Source organism: Procambarus clarkii, chromosome 22, assembly GCF_040958095.1.
Source record: "Procambarus clarkii isolate CNS0578487 chromosome 22, FALCON_Pclarkii_2.0, whole genome shotgun sequence".
NCBI classification, from domain to species: domain Eukaryota; kingdom Metazoa; phylum Arthropoda; class Malacostraca; order Decapoda; family Cambaridae; genus Procambarus; species Procambarus clarkii.
In genome coordinates, this window is record NC_091171.1 from 42,869,840 (window position 1) to 42,891,561 (window position 21,722).

General features: G+C 40.9%; 1 protein-coding gene across 1 annotated transcript; it reads right to left on the minus strand.

The window, feature by feature from the left end:
• Positions 1–58: 58 nt before the first annotated feature.
• Positions 59–20,915, minus strand: LOC123760162 (serine-rich adhesin for platelets). The gene is made up of 8 exons (XM_045745673.2): positions 20,788–20,915; positions 16,377–16,412; positions 13,771–13,962; positions 10,129–10,538; positions 6,920–9,848; positions 6,565–6,655; positions 5,829–5,947; positions 59–915 (listed from the first exon to the last, which is right to left on the minus strand). Exons 2-8 carry the CDS (start codon positions 16,380–16,382, stop codon positions 625–627), a joined length of 4,038 nt encoding a protein of 1,345 aa, XP_045601629.2. The 5' UTR covers positions 16,383–16,412; positions 20,788–20,915; the 3' UTR covers positions 59–624.
• Between the last annotated feature and the right edge of the window lie 807 nt (positions 20,916–21,722).

Sequence of the window (21,722 nt, forward strand, 5' to 3'; positions counted from 1 at the left end):
TGCTTGGCAGCTAATGATTCAAGAATTTGGATAATGTCCGTAGGAATAGTTTGTTATATTTTTTATATACGTGTCTTTAGATTTAAGCAATCCTATACAGTATGCACATCCATACACACTATATCAATATTTAAATGCTAAAATCTTTGGTTGATAAATACCCAGACCTTGGAGACATTTTTGGTGACTCCCTAATATGGATAACCTCTCATCCTTCAATTTTGTACTCAATCATCACTCGAGTCTTCCTATACCTGCCTGTACCACGATTATACTTATGACCACTTCAGTATCAATATGATATTTAGAAGATCTTAGTGTATTTAATTTACACTTGGGCTTTCTGAGACACTAGAAAGCCTTCCCTTATCTAGCGTTCATTGGCGAGTGCTGAAAAGATCTCATTTCAATATTTCAGTTCAGGATAACTTGATGGATTTCATTTCTATTCCAATAAAATCTTTGTGAAGCTCTTCTAATGCAGAGGCACCAAATTTATGTTTAGTTTCTGGAATTATGTTCATTGTATTACTTTTTCTGGAACTATTAGAATCTTAGTCAGAGTTTGCTCTCTCAATTTCCACAATTGTTAATACCATCAGTCTATATTTTACTTTTCCCCTCTCATGCAAATTTTGTTCTTTTGCTATAGTCCTCAAGAGAGAGAGATTTTCGCTTGTTGCTCAATCCACCGTATGGATGAGAAAGAGGCGACTCTGATTTATGCAATACACGTTGATCTCTGGAACCATTTTCTGATTGCTTATGGGCACCTTCAGTAATAATAACTTTACTGGTTTCTTTTGTTGGGTTATTTTGTGATCTAGCTTTTCTCTCTTTGAAATACTTAGTTAATGCATTCATTTTTTCCGTCAGGAAACTTCTTTCTTGATCCGTGTTTTTTTGGACATGTTCCTGAAATTTAAAACAATTTTGAGTCTATGATCGCATATATATATACACACAAAATCATACTCAAGAATATTCATTATATACCTACATAAATTGGAGCATAAAATGTCTGGACTTCAGTCATTCGGTAACTTTTACAATTGGGCCGGGCACAATTAAAAACCCAGTGTTGAATATAATGAAACGCCATTTTCTGGGTGATACCCTTCGGCTCCCCGGAGCTATCTAGGCTGATATGCTAATGTCAGACTTTGGCATCAGTCATGTGTATGGAGTTCTGTGGGCCTACCGAGGACCACGAGCCAGAACCTGGCCCCCTCAGAAGAGGCACGATGAGCAATGGCCTATAGAAACCCCTGTGTGGTTGGAAGCATTCTGTTTGCCATCGACCGGGTCAGGCACCCAGAAAGGTAAGCATCCCAAAACAAACCCCTAATCTGGTGAAAATTACGATGAAAAACAGAAAAAGTGGATAGAACTCCCCAAACAAACGGGCAAACAAGTATGACGTCACACGTCACCGCGCCGCTGTCTACGCAGCTCCTCCCTCCCCGGTAGGGGAAAGGGAGAACCCCCGGGCCGGCAACCCACCTCTCAGTTCTGAGGCTGGACATCAAAACACTTAAAAAAATGCCGACTGGGGAGAGGGAGGGTTGCTGGGGAGCCTCCGGGTCTCACCCAGAAAATGGCGTTTCATTACATTCAATGCTGGTTTTCTGGGGGGAAGTCCCGTCAGCTCTCCAGAGCTACCTTCCCAAAGATGAAACATGGGAAGGAAACATGTTGTGCCCCGTAACATGGCGAAGGTGGGGCCCCTTGATTGACTCAAGCATGAGTTGGACATGCATATGAGTGGGACCGGACGAGTATAATAGGAGCTGCCTCGTATGGGCCAATAGGCCTTCTGCAGTCACCTTTGTTCTTATGTTCTGATTTTTGTATCCAAAAACCACGAATCAGCGCCTGGCTGAAAGAGATGCCAGGCCGCATAAACTCATCTGCAGAACGTAAGCACGAATGTGTCACGACACAACGTAGCCGAGAAGATGCCGGGAGCACCGCCAGAGGAAGAAGGCCAGAGCCGCACCTGCAGGAGAAGAGTAGGGTAGAGGCGAATGAGGCACCCCACACCCTCTGCAGAAGATGCAGGGAAAACCCAGCATCTTCCCCATAGTGGCAACCCAGAACACCTCCAGCATCTATGGGGCACAGACTGGAGAGACAAGAGGAGGGAGAGAGGCGAAGCACCCATGAGAAAAGGACGCAGAACACCAGCACTTGTGTACACCGTACAGAACAAAACAAACTTCCACGGCGCATGCGCAGGACGCATGAGGTCCAAACTGCATAACCCAGCCCAGCCAAAAGGGCGCCAACAAGGAGAACTTCAAAATATTAGCAGTGCCTAGACAGAGCACAGAGAGAAGATATAATGACAAAAGAATGAGACAGTATCGAAAACCAAGAAGAAGCACGGAAGAGGACTGATGAGTCCAAAAAGGACTGGAGGTAAGCCTCACCGGAAGAAGACAGACGTTCCAACAATGTGGTTAGAATCGAAGACCTTCCTGAACCCCTGAGATCTCACAGAAGCAAACACAAAATCACAAAGGCTCATAAAGTCACAGTCACACCTGAGACCAAAAGTCATGCAGAACCCTGATAATAGGGGAACATAACCCCGACACGGCGGAAAAGGCCCGACCCAGAGAACAGGAGGTAGAATGGAGAAAAGTACCCACCAACAGGACGGAACCGAACGGACCCGAAGGGACAAGGATCTGAACCCGGGGAGGGACCGACGCCCAACAACTCGTATGCAGAGTAGGGGTAAAGGAAAAACCCCACTCCCCGTAACTGCAAGCCCCACTCAGAAGGTAGAAAACTGCCCAACGGGGCCTGAGGGCCCCCCAAGTCAGCCCCTCCCAAAAGCCCCAGCAGGCCCAGGGCCGAGCCGTCCCCCCCACCCCAAAGCCCCAGCCTCCCAAGAAATAGGCGGGGGAGCCGTAAAATTACTAAGCAAGGAACCCACTGGCAGACTCATACAACACGGCTGGAGGAACAGGCTCGAATGCCTCTGTTGCTACCCCGGAAGGGAAAACACCCGCGACTGTCCGAGTCTCAAGACCATCGAATCCCCGCCCCGACCCTGAACCTGCAGACGGATAGAATCCGGATGCAGGGAGGAAGGGGGAACGGGTGGTGACCAGACGAAACCACAACAGGAGAAAGACAGGGGGTGTGGAAGGAAACAAAACCGAAGCAATTAACACCCCCAAGCCCTGTCACAACAACCAAAACGGGGTACCCCTGGGACTTCCGGTATTGGCGCGTTGCAACCACTTGAACCCAACGTACAATGCCCATGCTGCTTGTACCCGAATAGTGAGCATAAGCCTGGGTAACCAAGTCACAAATAAGCAACAAAACTCGCAGAACTCTGGGTCGTAGGTGCCACCGACCCCACAGGCAGCAAACGGAGGCAAAAAACAATGAGAGGCACCCTGAGACAAGGGGACAGAGCAACCCTCAAACTCGCACAAAGCGAGGGAGGGACTCAGGGGTCATATCCATCGGACCCACGCACCCCCATGGGGATTCCCAGGGTCCTGAGATGGAACTCACGCTCAGATAAACCCAGGCAGGGTACTGCTAACTGGCGCCCAAGTCTACCAAACAACCTTCAAAGAACTGAACCCCTGGGACATGTACACTCTCGGGGACCAATCAGGGGAAACCACCGGAAACAGAAGAGTACTCAGTACACAGGGGGCAAGAACCAAGGCAGACCCCCCCCACCAAGCAGGCAAACAAAAAGAAAAAGAAAACCCCCGCAAGAGGACAGCGTACCCAGGTGGAACAGAGCCCGCTGCTATGATTGGTGAAAACAAGCTGCGCAGTACCCTGCACCCCTACCAGTGCAAACTGCTCCCTACCCTAAGGCAAAGAAGGGAGACAGAACACCCAAGCACACAAAGGGCGGCCGAAAACCAAGCAGTAAACGGCCTAGCAGAGGCAGAACCTAAGGAACTTGTGAAAGGTGGCCTCACGCCCCAAGGGCAGTATTTACTGGGCACCTAGGGAAGGAAACTCTAGGTGCATGCAGCCCGAGTACTGAAGAATCACTCCCGGCTCACGCACCACCTATCTTGAGGTTATCTTGAGATGATTTCGGGGCTCTAGTGTCCCCGCGGCCCGGTCCTCGACCAGGCCTCCACCCCCAGGAAGCAGCCCGTGACAGCTGACTAACACCCAGGTACCTATTTTACTGCTAGGTAACAGGGGCATAGGGTGAAAGAAACTCTGCCCATTGTTTCTCGCCAGCGCCTGGGATCGAACCCAGGACCACAGGATCACAAGTCCAGCGTGCTGTCCGCTCGGCCGACCGGCTCCCGACCGGCTAGAAGACAGTCACCACATACAAGATACAGTGCTGAAACAACCACTGGAGCTAGGGAACACAACCATTGCCTATAGCTCCAGCCTCAGAACTGAGAGGTGGATTGTCGGCAGGGGGGTCTGGGGCTCCTCCTTCACCCTACCGGGGAGGGGGAAGCTGCGCAGACAGCGGCACGGCGGCTTGTGATGTCATACCCATTTGCCCATTTGTTTGGGGAGTTCTATCCACTTGTTCGTTTTTATGTCGCAATTTTCACCAGAATAAGGGTTTGTTTTGGGATGCTTACCTTTTTGGGTGCCTGACCCGGTCGATGGCAAACATAGAATGCTTCCAACCACACAGGGGCTTCTATAGGTCGTTGTTCCTCGTACCTCTTCTGAGGGGGCCAGGCTCTGGCTCGTGGTCCCTGGTAGGCCCACAGAACTCCATACACATAACTGATGCCAAAGTCCAACATTAGCATATCAGCCTGGATAGCTCCGGGGAGCCGACGGGGCTTCCCCCAGAAATATATATAAATACTGTTTTAATATTAGTATATTTTGGTAGCAGTCTTTCCTGTAGACATATATTATTAAATATGACCGAAAAAGTAAGATTAATAATTCTAACACGAATTTTCTCAATCTTTCGTACGTTTCTTTTCACTGTTGGTGGTAATTCAAAAATCAATTCTCCAAAATTCATTTTTATTTCTAGTCTATAAATACTGTTTTACGTATGAACTATCAGTAATCATATGTTGGAGGAATATAGTCTGTGTAGTACATTCTGTGAAGTATGGGCCAGGTTTACTTATGTATGTGAAAGAAGGTAAGTAAGTGCTAGTGACGGTCACGGACAGTTTCGGAGGTAACAGCAGAGAAAGTTGTCAGAGGTGACTTTCCAAAAGTGTTGCCATTCTACCGGAACAGTGGAAGGTTTTCACCTGTTGGCTAGTTATTATTTAGTAAACCTTCATAGTTTTATACTAACATGCTTGTTTTTTCTCCTCCATTTCCTCTACGGTTAGAGCGATTGAGTTGTTGCACACCATACCTTTGCAAAACATGCTATACTGTACTGGGAAATTCCTAATACCACCACTAAGTGTGGTGAGCTATGTGTACTAGTGGGATCAGCTGGTGACCTTGTGTGCTATATCTGTTGTTGGAGTCATTTATGTTGGGGAAGCCCGATCGAGGGACCCGAGCTTCTGTGTCAACCGACACAGTAAAAAATGAAGCTGAGGAGGATCGAGTTTACTTCACTTGCTACGGGAGCAAGGCTGAGTTCTGGAAGGAACCCTACCTCGTAGTGGACTGAGGTGTTACCCCTGTGATCAGTGGCACCCAGCAGTAAAATGGGCAGCAAAGACCCACAACAATGCCTATGGTGAAAAACTATGGTGTAAAGCAAAGTTAAATATATTTTCTCATTGGAAATGCTATTTCCAATGAGAATAAAACCTTAATTTTTGTTTGTCTAATGAGACACATCATGAATATACAAGGTACAGAAAAAACTATGAACAAACCTTATACTTTTGGGCATGGTGAGAGGACTGGGGGTGAAGAGCAGCATCTTGTGCGTTCCACAAAATACTTTCGCACAACTCACAAATGAAGATCTTGGTTGAATGAAGAAATTCAGCCCCTAAGATAATATACATGAGTATCATGTCAAAAAAAAAAAAAAAAAGATAATTCTTAGATAAAAATGTTTATTATTATTTACCCATGAATCATTCATGCTAGCTTGATTATTAGCTTTGAAATATGTAAGGATATGTAGTATACATTGCATTACATTAACTTCTAAGCCTACTTATTGACTGGCTAAACAGGACTATGACATTTCCTTACCCAAAAATGATTCAAACTAGTCCAATCATGAAGTATGCAGCACTTGTGCAGGTTAATGCCAACACTTCTTTTGTTAAATTCCCAATTCAGATAGAAGGCAATTTCTTAACTTACTGAAACTTTCATATACCTTGTCAATTTAAATACCAAGTATTTCATTAGACTACAACAATACAAAGACTAATGGATAGCATAAACAGATTATAATATGCAACCCATGGTTTAAAGTAAGTACACATGCTTATAGGGCGTTTGCAAGCACGGCAACAGTACAAGGAAACAAATACCAAATAATATACTATAATGAAGGATCAAGGGCAGTTTTCACCAGTAAACCTTAAATTAGAACATTTTAAAGTGTGGTTATGACTATGGAACTTGCTACTATATTATGACTTGTGTACATACCAACAGTTTCTGATTTTCCTTCAATAACCTCCGAGTGATTCTTGGTTGTGTATTGCGGCATCTTCTGCACCCATGTCTCTTTACTCTCATCCTACTCACACACACCAAAGGCAGAAAATTAGAATCAGCAAAATAAAATGTTCCATACTAAATTATGCAAACCAGTAACTTCTCTTGAGCAATCTGAAGCTTATAAATTGGTAGACCCAAAATATAAAATAAAAAGGCAAAAAGACAATTCATGGGCAAGTGAATGTTAATGAACTAGAAATGAAACTGAAGAGAATACAATGTTATAATATCCTTACAATAATCTATGTAATAGTGAGAGTACAGTGCCAAAGATAATAATTACCTTAAGTTTCTCCATATGGGATGACGACTCCAGGTGCTTCACAAATCCACATATATGCGTAAAAAACACATTACATAACCTGCACCAGTGTGTGCTCAAGTCCTTTGACGAGTCTGACATTTTCGCTTTGTGGGGAGAAGTCTTGTCACATTTACTATCATCTTTGTTCACTGGCTTATTTACAATATTGTTTTCCTGGACACTGTACGGTAACTGGGCTTGCCGAAGCTGCTCTGGATGGGACGTTATATTTCTACTTGATCTTGCTATGTTGCATATACTATTACCAGTTTTATGTTCAATAAGAGGTACTTGGACCCACTCTCCACATTGCTTATCTTGTGGAAGTTCCTCTTTCTTCCTTTCCTGTTCTGGCAAATGAGGTGTCTGAATTTCAAGATTTCCTTTAAGTGGCTCTTCAGTTAGAGAGGTGACATCTTTATGGTGTATGTTGACCAATTTTTCAGTTTCATGAGAAAGTTTCCGACTTTCAGAAAGGTTCTTTTCAAACATTTTCTCCTTATTGCTTGTATTCTCACTGTTATTGTTAAAACAATCTTGATGAGTTTGTTCTTGTGTTTTGGACGATAAAAAGCATCCAAGAACACTCTCTTGTTCTTCCTTTGTGTCATCTTTCAGTAACACAGCTTTCTTCAAACTTTTACTATTTTCCAAGTCATTTATTTTCTGATTGGTGAGTTTAATCTCGGCATTAAATATGAGAATCTGAGCAGATACTTTTTTGGTAACCTGAGAATTTTCCTCAAAATACTGAGAAAGTTTAGTAGTGTCACCTGAAAAATTGTTCATAACATTATCTCTCTGCAAACAGAGATTCTTCTTTTCTTTAACCAAGCTCTTTATCTTGTTCACCAAGAGTTTCTTCTGTGATAACAGTGCCTTCAATTCACATACTTTATCACCACCCTCGTCTCCACCACCAGGAATGGAGTTTTCAGACTGATTTATTGGCTGCGAAGATTTAGACGAGCTCACAGGCCACTGGTCTTTGGACACAAAGCTGCTATCATGGCTCGGGCAGTCACTACTAGAATTTCCAGTGGGTAATTTGATATTCGTATTACTGTATTTCAGTTCTTGAAGTGCTTTGTCAGGTTCATTAATAATTTTAGACTCCTTGGTTGACAAGTTAGTTTTATATCCCAAGTCTCCAGCTTCTTTTGTATCAACTGCTGATTGGCAAGAAACTGTTCCATTCACTAAAGGTGTATCAGAAACTGTTCCATTTACTGTAGGTGCATAAGAAACTGTTCCATTCACTGCTGTCTGAGAAACCGTTTCATTCACTGCTGATGGATGAGAAACTGTTCCATTAACTCCAGGTGTATGAGAAACTATTCCATTCACTGCCAATGGATGAGAAACTGTTCCATTCACTACAGGTGTTTGAGGAACTGTTTCATTCACTGCTGATGGATAAGAAACTATTCCATTCACTGCTGATGTATGAGAAACTGTCCCATTCACTATAGGTGTATCAGAAACTGTTCCATTTACTGTAGGTGCATAAGAAACTGTTCCAATCACTGCTGTCTGAGAAACTGTTCCAATCACTGCTGTCTGAGAAACTGTTTCATTCACTGCTGATGTCTGAGAAACTGTTTCATTCACTGCTGATGTCTGAGAAACTGTTCCATTCACTGGTGATGTCTGAGAAACTGTTTCATTCACTACTGGTGTCTGAGAAACGGTTTCATTCACTGGTGATGTCTGAGAAACTGTTCCATTCACTGTTGGTGTCTGAGAAACTGTTTCATTCACTGGTGATGTCTGAGAAACTGTTCCATTCACTGTTGATGTCTGAGAAACTGTTCCATTCACTGGTGATGTCTGAGAAACTGTTCCATTCACTGGTGATGTCTGAGAAACTGTTTCATTCACTACTGGTGTCTGAGAAACGGTTTCATTCACTGGTGATGTCTGAGAAACTGTTCCATTCACTGGTGATGTCTGAGAAACTGTTCCATTCACTGTTGGTGTCTGAGAAACTGTTTCATTCACTGCTGGTGTCTGAGAAACTGTTTCATTCACTGCCGATGTCTGAGAAACTGTTCCATTCACTGTTGGTGTCTGAGAAACTGTTTCATTCACTGCTGGTGTCTGAGAAACTGTTTCATTCACTGCCGATGTCTGAGAAACTGTTCCATTCACTGCTGGTGTCAGAGAAACTGTTACATTCACTGCTGGTGTCTGAGAAACTGTTCCATTCACTGCTGGTGTCAGAGAAACTGTTCCATTCACTGTTGGTGTCTGAAAAACTGTTCCATTCACTGCTGGTGTCTGAGAAATTGTTCCATTCACTGGTGATGTCTGAGAAACTGTTCCATTTACTGCTGGTGTCTGAGAAACTGATCCATTCATTACTGGTGTCTGAGAAACTGTTTCATTCACTGCTGGTGTCTGAGAAACTGTTTCATTCACTGCTGATGTCTGAGAAACTGTTCCATCCATAATTCTGCTGCTTACATTAAGTAAACTTTTATCAGCCGAATTAATTCTTGAAGTATGCGAACTACTAGAGTGTATTAAGAAATTTCTTTGTTTAGGGTTGGTGTTTGTGAGAGGTAAAGACCTGAGTGCAGGTGCAGCCTTCAAAGCCACAGTAGGTGGAGATCCTAGACTGGTGGAAGGAGCATCCTGGACTTGTGAATCAGAAACCAGAAGTGGTTTCTTCAATATGGTACGGCTAGTGGCATTATCTTGTTTATCTTGTTTATTTTCCTCCTCCAACTTAAGGACATCCCTCTGACGAGGCTTTATTATTTGCAAAGATTTGGTCTGAGATTTCAAACCCATTATGCCCTGAAAATCTTTCTTAACTTTCTTTTTAACTGCATTTTTTTTCGTGTGAACAAGTTCTTTTGTGTGATACAATATTTCAATCTCGCTTGCTACTTCGGGAGGATTTCTGAAAAGAATATCAGTGAAAATAATGAAACATAAAAAATGCATAAATCTAGTGCATAAATAAAATACATCATCAATTAATGCAATTAAAAAGCAAATAAAATAACAAATATATACATAGGAAGTGCAAGTCATAATCATTATCCAATTTCTCACTTTGATTAGGTAGGAAGGTGATTAGGTCTAGTGCAAGGTCCAATCTCCTCTTAAAATACAGGGGGATGCAGGATTTTTGTGCAGTTGTTACATCTCTATGTTAAAATTACACAATCACAACTCACCTTTTCAATTCACAAGGAGCTTCAGAAACTGTCTTCCTCTTGACCACATTTTTGTTACAATGCGCAGTGCTTGGAGAAGAATGTTCAGAATAATGACTATTCACTTCTGTCAAGCATATCACTTCATTGTCACAGTGGCTGCTTTCTGACGCCTCCTCTGTAAAGCGATCTAACTCCTGCCCAACTTCTTCCAGCCCTTTACATAATTCTTCATCAAAACAATCAAATGGAGAAGAATTGGCCTCTGATGCAGAATTGTCCTTAACAGCAGAATTTTTGAAGCGCCAGTTTGGTGAAATGGATGACCACTTAAAGACGGAAGTCGTGCTCGCTTCTGGCAAACTTGTCCTGCGGTCCTTCCCCCTGTGCACAGCTGTTGGTTTCTTTGACACTGCGTGTTGAGTTACTGTCTAAGAGTATGAATCATGTTACTGAAATTAATGACACAATTGCAGTTAATCTACGGGTATGTGTGTGTTTCTGTACTCTCCTCTTCAGTAGGATTCCAAACCCATTTGCTCCTATGAAGTCAAAATTCGCCATGCAATAAAACCAATTTTTACTACAGTATATATACACTTAAATAATTGGATAATCTTAATTACACAATTAAATCATTATTACAGGGCATCAACACAAATGTACATTTTGCCTATCATAGACACTGATTTTAAAATAAATGAATTTAAAGTACAAACAGTGCATAAAGAAATGCAAGTGAGCTCATGACACAACTAATGATAATGCAGCTTTAAAGCTGGTAACGAATAAATTACAATAGACCATTAAACGAATCAGCTAAACAAGTGCCACACAACTATTTTTACTGTTTGATGTTCAATACAGTAATTGATCAACCCCTAAAGATACAATGAGAAACTGAGTCCTATTGTAGAAAACTCAATCTATGCCCCTCATAAAGGGACTCGAGACAAGTTCAGAAATAATAGTGGCAAGTGCTAATAATCCAAATACTATTAGTCTGCTTAAGGCCCTTTAAATTCTATAAACCAGTGCTCTGGATGCCAAGGTAGTCCAACAATGGCAGTAGTGGATAATATGGCTTTGTTTACAGACAAAATGGAAGGTGGTGGAGATCATCATGATTTCATCATCAACTCTAAAATTTACTTTGGAGAAAAGGAGAAACTTTAAATGAATAACAAGAACCAAGAAGAGAGAATAAATAATTTAACACCAGAAATCTATAACTATGAGTACCTGATCCCACAACTGTGAATCAAAGAACTGCATGTAAAATTATAACATAAGATCCTGATGATTGATCTTACTAATAAAGCAAGTTACTAAAAAGAAGTAGTCAAGGTAATGGTTATCTTGAGATTATCTCGAGATGATTTCGGGGCTTATCGTCCCCGCGGCCCAGTCCTCGACCAGGGCCTCCATTTTGTTACACATCCCCAGGAAGCAGCTCATAGCAGCTGTAATGCCCAGGTACCTATTTACTGCTAGGTGAACAGATGCATCAGGGTGAAAGAAACGCTCCCCATTTGTTTCTGCCGGGGGATCAAACCCGGAACCTTAAGACTACGAATCTCGAGTGCTGTTCACTCAGCTGTCAGGTAGAAAATAGTACTGTACCAAGTTAATGGAGGAAATAGAGAATTTATTAAAGAGAAAAGATAACATTCAAAATACAGTAACAGTATTTGCAGTTGTGAATACAAGTGAATAGAAACTCGAGTACAATTTGATAGACCATTTGTTAAAAAATTTGTTAAAAATTGGACTTGAGGTGGTGATCAGGCAGAGAAGGTTAAATTGCAACCAACAAAGATTATAATAGGACTGCAAGGAGTCATTTCCTAGATTGTTGAAGGAAACCACTGAAGAAAATTAGTGTGATTATACCGTACATAAAGCTGCAGAGTAGGTGACCCTATTCCCCTCGTAGTATCGGAATCCTACTGTAGTTATAGGAATTTACCTGAAGGCCACTATCACTCTAGTGGCCTCGACAAGGACAAGAAGTCGGTATCTTGTCAAAGGTCCTTCCCATTCGTTCTGACGACTTTGTCGAGCTGGATTTTGAAATTCAGCGGTGTTTTGGCATGGACAGCTTCGGCGGGTATCATCATGATACCGGTATTCTACCGGTGATACCGGTGGTATAATATTCTACCGGTATTATACTGGTGATACTACTCTATTCTATGGGTTTATAATTCTATGGATGAAAAAGTTTCCTGTTTTCTTTGCCACATTATGGCTTGTTGAGCTTGAAACCTTTGCTCTTTGTTCATGATACATCTTACTTTTGTGCTGGCAGTATGAACAGTATCAGCATCCTAAGCCTGGCATATATATATATGTGCATGTATGTGCATGCGTGTGCAAGCTTGCAGGTGTGTAGAGCATTCATGTTTAAAATGCATATACAGTACTCATTTAAGGAATGAAACATATTATATCTTCAAGAAATCATTATATTTTCAGTTATATTCTTGCACCCCTTGCAAAAGCCATGTATGCAAGGCTCATTTATTCGTAACACGAACAAAATACTGTATATTAATTATATGAACAAAAATTTGTCGGTTTAAATTTTGTACACACAGTTGCATAATACAGTGCTTAACACCTTAACATTCTGATCCATCGGCGTTTTCTCTACAGTAAACGTTGTGGGCATCTCGGGGTCCCACTCAGAGATGCCTAAAAGTGTCTATACTGCACTAGTTTTATGTGGTCTCAATTAGTTATAATTACAAATTTGGAGTCAAAATGTTTGGTAATGAATTTACTAGAGTACAGATGTAATACAAAAAGTGTTTTTATAACAGATTATGCGTGCTGGTGATGAATTCATGAATTAGCATCCTTAGCTTTTTAATGTCATCTAAATGTTTGCTGTCAGAGTATGGATAAAGAATTTTAGTGTCATCAGAACACTAAAGTTTTAATGTTAAAACAAATATTACAGCATGAAACACAAAGTTTATTTAATAGACTTTTTGGAAATTATGTGAATTCATAAATGCCAACTTTGCCTGACTAAGAGTTTGTTGTGTTAAAGCCTAGAAATTTGTGCTTGCTTTTATATTTATTAAGTCATCCCAGAAGGGCAAAGTCAGCAGTCCTCAGCCATTCCCAGAAAACTCTAGCGTTGAAAGTTTTTCTGGTGGGCCTCTCAGTGGCTCCATGGTGTTAGCAATATCATGCCACACGACACCCTTGTAAGTGTCAGAAACCCAACTGCAGACCAGAGACCCCAAGCCTGGTTCACTCAAAGAGGTGCAGGGAGAAGGAAATACTTAGATCACCCAACCCAAGAGGAAAAAGCCACCAAAAATGTAGAGCACACTTGAACAGACAACAGCAAGGAGCCCTGCACAATTAGAAACATTACAACCCTGCTAGTTTTGTGGTTGTCTTTATTGAAAAATTATTTGTGATTTTTGGCCAGTTTTCCAGGCACACAACCTGACAAATAATTGAGGGATGCTAGTATCGTACTGTACAAGCAAAAGAAAGGGGGGTGAGGACCGATGACTTTACCCCAATCTGATTTCTTAAAATTAAGTTTCTGGAATTAGGGCAACATGTTGCAAATAACTGCTTTAAAAGAATGACAATATATATTATATAAGCAGTGGTTGTTATATTATGTGTGGAGCCTACCTTCTGATGCAACAATTTCTTGTGAGCTTGGTTAACATGGAGAAGGGTACAATCAAACCTCTCGCACTGATCTCTCTCTGGGCAAACATAGCTGTGGACATATTTACAAAACTCTGGGTGGTTTTTGCATTTGTTACGTGTCCAAAACTTGCAGGTTGTGTATCTCTTCTTTGGATTTCCAAGGCATTTAATCTGCAATTGTACAATACATTCATTCATAATCATTGCCCCATTTCTCACTTTCATGAAATGGAAAGAAAGAAAGAAACACAGTAAAAATGTATATTATAGAGTGAATGGTTGTTGATATTTGTTGAACAGACCACACACTAGAAGGTGAAGGGACGACGACGTTTCGATCCGTCCTGGACCATTCTCAAGTCGATTGTTGTTGATATTTTTCAGAAAAGAAAAAATGCCTGTTCAATCATTATGTTAATCCTGGTATATAGCCATCACGGGTACACAAGCATAACAATACTCCGGCAGTTGTCCACAGAAGCATCCCACTACTTCTTAAGATTAGGTGATCAATGCTCCTCATGAATTACCATACTCAAAACTGTACAAACAAATTATAAACAAATACATCCACTCCCTTCATACAAACTACAGTGGAGCCTCGGTTAACAAATTTAATCCGTTCCGGCACCTAGCTCGTCATGTGAAACACTCGTCTTGCGAAACAAATTTCCTCATTTAAAATAATGGAAATAAAGTTAATCCATTCCACCCCTGAAAAACATCAATATGACATTTTATGATGTAATTATAATACTGTACATGTAATTATTATAAATGTTTTGCTTTACTGTTTCAATTGTACTTGAAAAGTACAATCGAATTTGTCCGAGAATTTACGAGAACCGCACCACTTGGTGTTCTTGTTAACCGAGCGGAAGCTCGTCAATCGAGACAAATTGTCCACGAGTGGCTCGCTCGTTACCTGAAATGCTCGTAGATGGGGCTGCTTATCACCTGAGGTTCCACTGTACTTCCATAACATTTCATTCCTTGCTCTATTCACTAAATAACACAAACATTCCTCATTCTTAACCAGAAATAAATTACTGAAAATAATTTAATACAAAATTTAATACAATAACTATGATTTTTCTCTAAATATATCTGTATATGAAAGGAACAGCAGGGTTATTACTCAAGTTATTATCAGAGAAGCTTGGTGTCGGGATGGGCTGCGGGGTAAGACCAGTCCAAGACTAGCCCATATTTCAGCCAAGGTTTGGTTCCGTGAAGAAGCTATTCACCAGGCTAAATGTTATTTGTAATAAACACTTTTCTTAGAATGGTACCTCTTTCAATAACTTCTCAGCAACGTCTGCAATTTGTCCACATCTTAATGATATTTAACTTTTCACATGCCTCTTTGTGACACCCACAGCAGCTCTTCTCTCATCTGACACAGCAAACTTGTGCTTTTATAAGAGTATGTACATTTTATCAATGTTCAGCTCATACTGCATTAACTCTTTTCAAACACGTTCCTAAACATTAAGATTAAAAAATTTGCTTGTTACTTGGAAAAATATCATGTCACATCAACTTTTATAAAATTTAATTAAAAAATGCACTGACTAATTAAGAATATATTTTTTACACCCTCAGATATCCAGTAAAGATCTGCAAGTAAGTGTTTACTACCCACAAACTGCAGCCCATGTTAATATTTTTTGCATAAGCTTTTAACACTGTACTGTAACTACTACAAGGAGCTTGATGCTAAAAGGGTTGACATGACTATCAAAACATAACTCTAAGCGAAACATGTATGCTCATTGGCAAGTTTTGTCGTGTTGTGCATTTAGGTACACCAAAAGGCATGTTACAGGTGGTGTTGTCACTTTTTACATGCAAAGAAATATTATCAATACTGTATTTGTTAGTGAAATTTATATTTAGATTGCCATAAAAAGTTACTTCAATCTTTTGTTGACTTTGGCTGTGTATACAATATAAATTGTTAAATGTTTTGTTGACAATGACTGTTTATTGAAGACCACAGGTTTCCTGTCTTAATTTTTACCAGAATTGCATCCTATAAGTGTCCAAAGAATTCCTCGTACATCTAGCCACCATGTGTAGAGCTCTGAAAAAATGAAGGGTCAGCCACGAGCTGGCAGACCAATTATCCTAGTGCTCTTAAATAAAGCTATACACTGGAAGTACATGATTGCCACGTATGTTGAAATGTGTTGTAATTAAAATAAAAAAAAATCATAATCATTAAATATATGATTTGTAATGTACAAACAAGAAATAATGTTCTGCATCACGAGGAGTCGGAAACAAATGCGAGGGGTATCCCACTGTACCACTCTTCAATCAAGGTATTGGCATAAAATATGGCTTTCAAATACTGAAGGTACAGTATTATGTTTGTGTGTGTATTTTCCTAATAAAAAATTATAATCCTACAAAAAATCAACTTTTAAAAAAAAAGAAAAGTCCTGGAATAACAACGTTTCTGAACTTAGTCCTTAAAGAGGTTAACTGTGTACAGTATATATATATAATAAGAGCCAATACAGTACTGTAAATATATGTTTGAAACAAAAATGCCAAGAACAGTATATTAGATAACTTACATCCATTTTTTGTCAGGTGTTGAACACAATACTTTTCTGCAACAAAATAAAGATACATTATCAGTCAAGCAGGTAGGCTGAATATACATAGATAAACTTTATCCCAGAACTCTGAAAGTGACTACTGTACTGTGATCTATGCATATTATAATTAAACCTAAATAATCTAAATAATTATAAAACTGAATAAAGGATTAAGCACAATTAGGGCATAGTAGTGTTTATAGCTGTGCCACAAAACACACCACCGAGTGATCAGCGGGACACAGAAATGCCAGTACTGTACAGCATAAATGTGTTCTCTGTCCATTGTTTTAGTGATGTGATGCAAAGGGTCAACCCTTACTGAATGTATCAATTTCAGTGGATCAGGACATAGCCTACATATATAGCTTATATATTACTGATCTTAGTGATGGTAAACACCTTATGTATAGATGGATGTACAGTAGATCTCAACACAATTTTTTTTTTTTTAAATACTGTACAAGAGTTCTTACATTTTTGTAAAGCCACTAGCACGCAAAGCGTTTCAGGCAGGTCCTTAATTCTAATTTTCCTCAGAATACGACCTACCAAATCGTTTAACAACACTGCTGGGTGAACAGAGGCTACAGTTAATAATTGGTGCCCAGTCAATCCTCCCCGGCCAGTATACGAACCCAGGCCAAATCGCTTGTGAAGCGCCGGGCAAGTGTTTTACCACTGCGCCACAGGGACTGATTTATTCTGGTTGGCCAGAATGAAGTAGTAGCGCATGGTCTCTGAAAATGATTTGTTTAGTAAAGAGCAAAACATTTTTAGAGCTAATTTTTGCTAAAAATTATAGTTTAATTAATCAGGCACTTAGGCCTATAAAATACTGTCTGATATTTAATCTCCTGGAGCCGGTCGGCCGAGCGGACAACACACTGGACTTGTGATCCTGTGGTCCCAGGTTCGATCCCGGGTGCCGGCGAGAAACAATGGGCAGAGTTTCTTTCATCCTATGCCCCTGTTACCTAGCAGTAAAATAGGTACCTGGGTGTTAGTCAGCTGCCACGGGCTGCTTCCTGCGGGTGGAGGCCTGGTCGAGGACCGGGCCGCGGGGACACTAAAGCTCCAAAATAATCTCAAGATAACCTCCATGCAATCTTCAGTAGGACAACTAAGAACTTCCAGACATAAGGATGCATCTCCCACCTGCCACTCGCCTATTGGGTATATGGAACCGAACTCGATAAAGTTCAGTTTAAGGGGCAACAGTTTATTGTTGGAATATGGTACAGTATTTAGGAAAAGCTGAAATTTAAAACATTTCATACTGTTATATTTACATTTCTGGCAAGGGAGATATATTTCCTAAACTCTTTTGACTCTAGCCTTAACTGAAAGTGACAAGTGTGAAAATTTAACAAAAATAATTGTATTTAAATGGGAAATATAATAAACACACTAATCAAGTTTGTCTCGAATGGCATATACAAATTACATAATAAAGCAATGCCTGTCTGACTAGTTATATAACAAAACCTAATGAATTTTAAGCAAATTTTAATTTAATATTCATCTGAAATAGTACTTTAGTATTGGTAGGAGTCAGGTCTAGCAGGTCTTCACAAAACTCATATTCTCTGTAATACTCACTGTTCCATACTAACTAAACAAGTCACAACCAAAAAGGATAAATAACCAATGGCTGAATAAAAGAAGAATACTTAAATCAATAAATAATACATATGAATATGAGAACACTATTTCCCAGACACTATAATCAAAGAAGTGCTCTAATAAAACCCAAGATTCCTAGCTAATGATGATGGAATGCTCAGTCCCTGGCACTGTTAGTATATTCAATAGTTTCTGCTCATCCATTGGCACATCCCTTGCAAATGAGTTCCCAGCATTCCAAACCAATGTAAAGAACTAACTCACAGGCAGCTGTCCAGAGTCTCTGTATCTATCCCCAACAAATTACATACTGAGAAAATCAGTAGGAGCCATGAGGAGGATTTGAATCTGCACACTGGGTACACATTAAATCACTGAACCATGATATGTTCAAAAGTAATGTAACCTGGGATTCAACTGAATCCTCTAGGGGTTCTGAGACACCAACTGATACCAAATCAGCATTTTCACACATTACCCGCATACGCTCTGGTGTTCTATAGTTTTTTGGGGGGTAGAACTCCTATACCACAAACTGCAACACTATGGAGTCAGGGGTTGCTAACTTCAATTGCAAATACAGTACTTACCTCAGCGGCAGGCACCAATATGTTTCTGTGAATAATGCTACTTCTCCCACACTGCTAATTAACATTGGTGTTCTTCAAGGTAGTAAACTTGCTCCACTCCTCTTTCTCCTTTATATCAATGACTTACCAAATGTCACTCAACATCTTTAGCCAATTCTATTTGCAGATGACACAACCTCCATTTTCTCTAATGCTAACCCACATATTCTAAATTGCACCATGAATACTGAACTAAAAAAAAAAAAGTATAGTTGTAGCTAACTGCTAACAAGCTCACCCTTAACATTTAAAAAATATATTACAGTACAGTACCTGAATTTACCCGAGGGCCACTAGTATTTTAGTGGCTTCTATGAGGACAGGAGCCGGCGGGTTGTTAAAGGTCCCCTCATTTGTCCTGATGATTTTATCAAGCTGGATTTTAAAGTTCAGCAGAGTTTTGGCATTTATGGCTCCAGTGGGTAGGCAGTTCCATGGATGAAAAAAGTGTCTTCTTTTTTTTAGTCCTACACTGTGGCTTGTCGAGCTTGAAACCATTACTCCTTGTCTGCGTTACATCTGACCTTTTGAAGAAGTTGTCTGGGTCAACATCCTCCAAATGGTTCAGTACAGTACTGTATTTTGAAAGTTTTAATGAGATCAGCCCTATCAGAGGAGGCCTGACAGCTGAGAGGACAGTGCTTGGGATTCGTAGTCCTAAGGTTCCGGATTTGATCCCCGGTGGAGGCGGAAACAAATAGGCAGCAGAGTTTCTTTCACCCTGATGCCTCAGTTTACCTAGCAGTAAATAGGTACCTGGGAGTTAGACAGCTGTTAAGGGCTGCTTCCTGGGTGTGTGTAACTAAAAAGAGGACTGGTCGAGGACCGGGCCTCGGGGACGCTAAGCCCCGAAATCATCTCAAGATAACCTGAAGATATTATGTCTGATTTGAAGTATTGATAGCCCTGTGGCCCTCAACCTGTCCTGGTATGAGAGTTGACATAGTTCTGGAATTATTTTTGTTGCTCGGTGTTGAAATTTCTCCAATGAAGCTATGTCTTACTGAAGATGAGGTTTCCATGTCTGGATGCAGTGATCCAGGTGAGGGGGAGCCAGAGAATTATACAAGTGGATGACTGCCTTCGTTTCCTTAAAGTCAAAGTCATGCTCGATTATTCCCAGGGTTTGGTTACCTTTTTTACTGCTGCTCCCACTTGTTGTGCAACTTCGTGAATGATGAAATCTGACTCCAAGGTCCTTTTCTTCATCAATCTGCTGCAAGGTAATGCTGTTAATTTGGTAGTTGTGACGTGGATTGTTATACCCCACATGCAAGGTCTTGTTGAGCTTGAAACTGCCACTTCTTGTTTGTGTTACATCTGATCTTTTGAAGCAACTGTCTGGATCAACATTCTCAAAATTGTTCAGTACAGTATTTTAAGTTTTAGTGAGATCTGCCCTGTCATGCCTGGTTTGCATTGTTGTTAGCCCTGTGGCCCTCAACCGTTCCTGATCCAAGGGTTGACTGAGCTCTGGAATGATTTTTGTTTCTCGATGTTGCAATTCTCCAAAGAAGCTATGTATTATGTTCTTATATCCTATATATTAATTATATCCTAACATCCCAATCTCCTCTTTGAATTTTGTCATGCATTTTCCCTGTAAAAATCACACACATCCTATTACAACTAATTAGGTGACACACATAACCTGGCAACAACCAATAATTTTAGTGATTTATATACAAAAGGTACATAGAAGTTGTGAGAGTACATAACACTGGTGTTCTTACATTCTTGCCAAGCCACTAACTCACACTATGTCGGGCAGAGTTGTCCAGATAGACTTATATCCTCAAAGAGAAAAAAAAAGGGTACCAATGTTGGGTCATTTCCCACCGCTTGCTCCACAAAGCTGAATTTAACAACAAAAACATGACTGTCCCAGTGACATAATACTGACAGTAAACTCACATGGATGTTTCCCACCGACACAATATTTATTTATTAATTTATTTTGATATATACAAGAAGGTACATTGGGTTTATGGGAGTACATAACACTGACGTTTTTACATTCATGCATGGACCACTAACACGCAGAACGTTTCGGGCAAACGGCTATGCCCGAAAACGCTATGCTACGTGTTGTATTCGGGCATAATACAATAAAATACAAGCAGGAAACTCACATGGGTGCTTCTTTTTATGTAAAAGGATGTAGTATATCTGTCTGGAGGTGCGGGAGAGTGAAGGAGGAGCTGCCCTAAGCTCCCCTACAGCATGTTGTCCTTATCTGTGTTTATGTTGTCCCGGCCACGCTCTCCGGAACCCTCGCACTCGACTTCTACTTCAATTTCAAATCGCAATTATCTCACTAAAATTTATATTCTGATATATATATTAGATATTTATTATATTTTTTATTTATTCTTTTGTTATGATCGATTATGATGCTAGGAAATGGTGGTAAATTCTGTTTTGGGAGGGGGAAGTGTAATGGGTTCGTTCGGACACGTGGGCGAGCACAGTGGCGGGAAGTATTGACTACAGGTTGTCCTCAGGAGGTCGTCCTCGGGATGTCATCCTCGGGATGTCATCCATAGGAAGTCGTCCTCATGTGGTCATCCTAGAGAGGTCATCCTCAGGCGATCATCCTAGGGTGGTCATCTTTTGGTGGCTATCCAATGGATGTCATCCTCAGGTGGTCATCCCAGGGAGGTCATCCTCAGGTGGTCATCCTAGAGAGGTCATCCTCAGGTGGTCATCCTAGAGAGGTCATCCTCAGGTGGTCATCCTAGAGAGGTCATCCTCAGGTGGTCATCCTAGAGAGGTAATTCTCAGGTGGTCATCCTAGAGAGGTCATCCTCAGGTGGTCATCCTAGAGAGGTCATCCTCAGGTGGTCATCCTAGAGAGATCATCCTCAGGTGGTCATCCCAGAGAGGTCATCCTCAGGTGGTCATCCCAGAGAGGCCATTCTCAGGTGGTCATCCCAGGGAGGTCATCCTCAGGTGGTCATCCTAGAGGGGTCATTCTCAGGTGGTCATCCCAGAGAGGTCATTCTCAGGTGGTCATCCCAGAGAGGTCATCCTCAGGTGGTCATCCCAGAGAGGTCATTCTCAGGTG

Coding starts and splice junctions, on each gene's coding strand:
- LOC123760162 (XM_045745673.2), bottom strand. Junction 10,539..13,770: donor AGAAATTGTTGCATCAGAAG/GTAGGCTCCACA, acceptor TCATACTCTTAG/ACAGTAACTCAACACGCAGT. Junction 9,849..10,128: donor GCTCCTTGTGAATTGAAAAG/GTGAGTTGTGAT, acceptor TATTCTTTTCAG/AAATCCTCCCGAAGTAGCAA.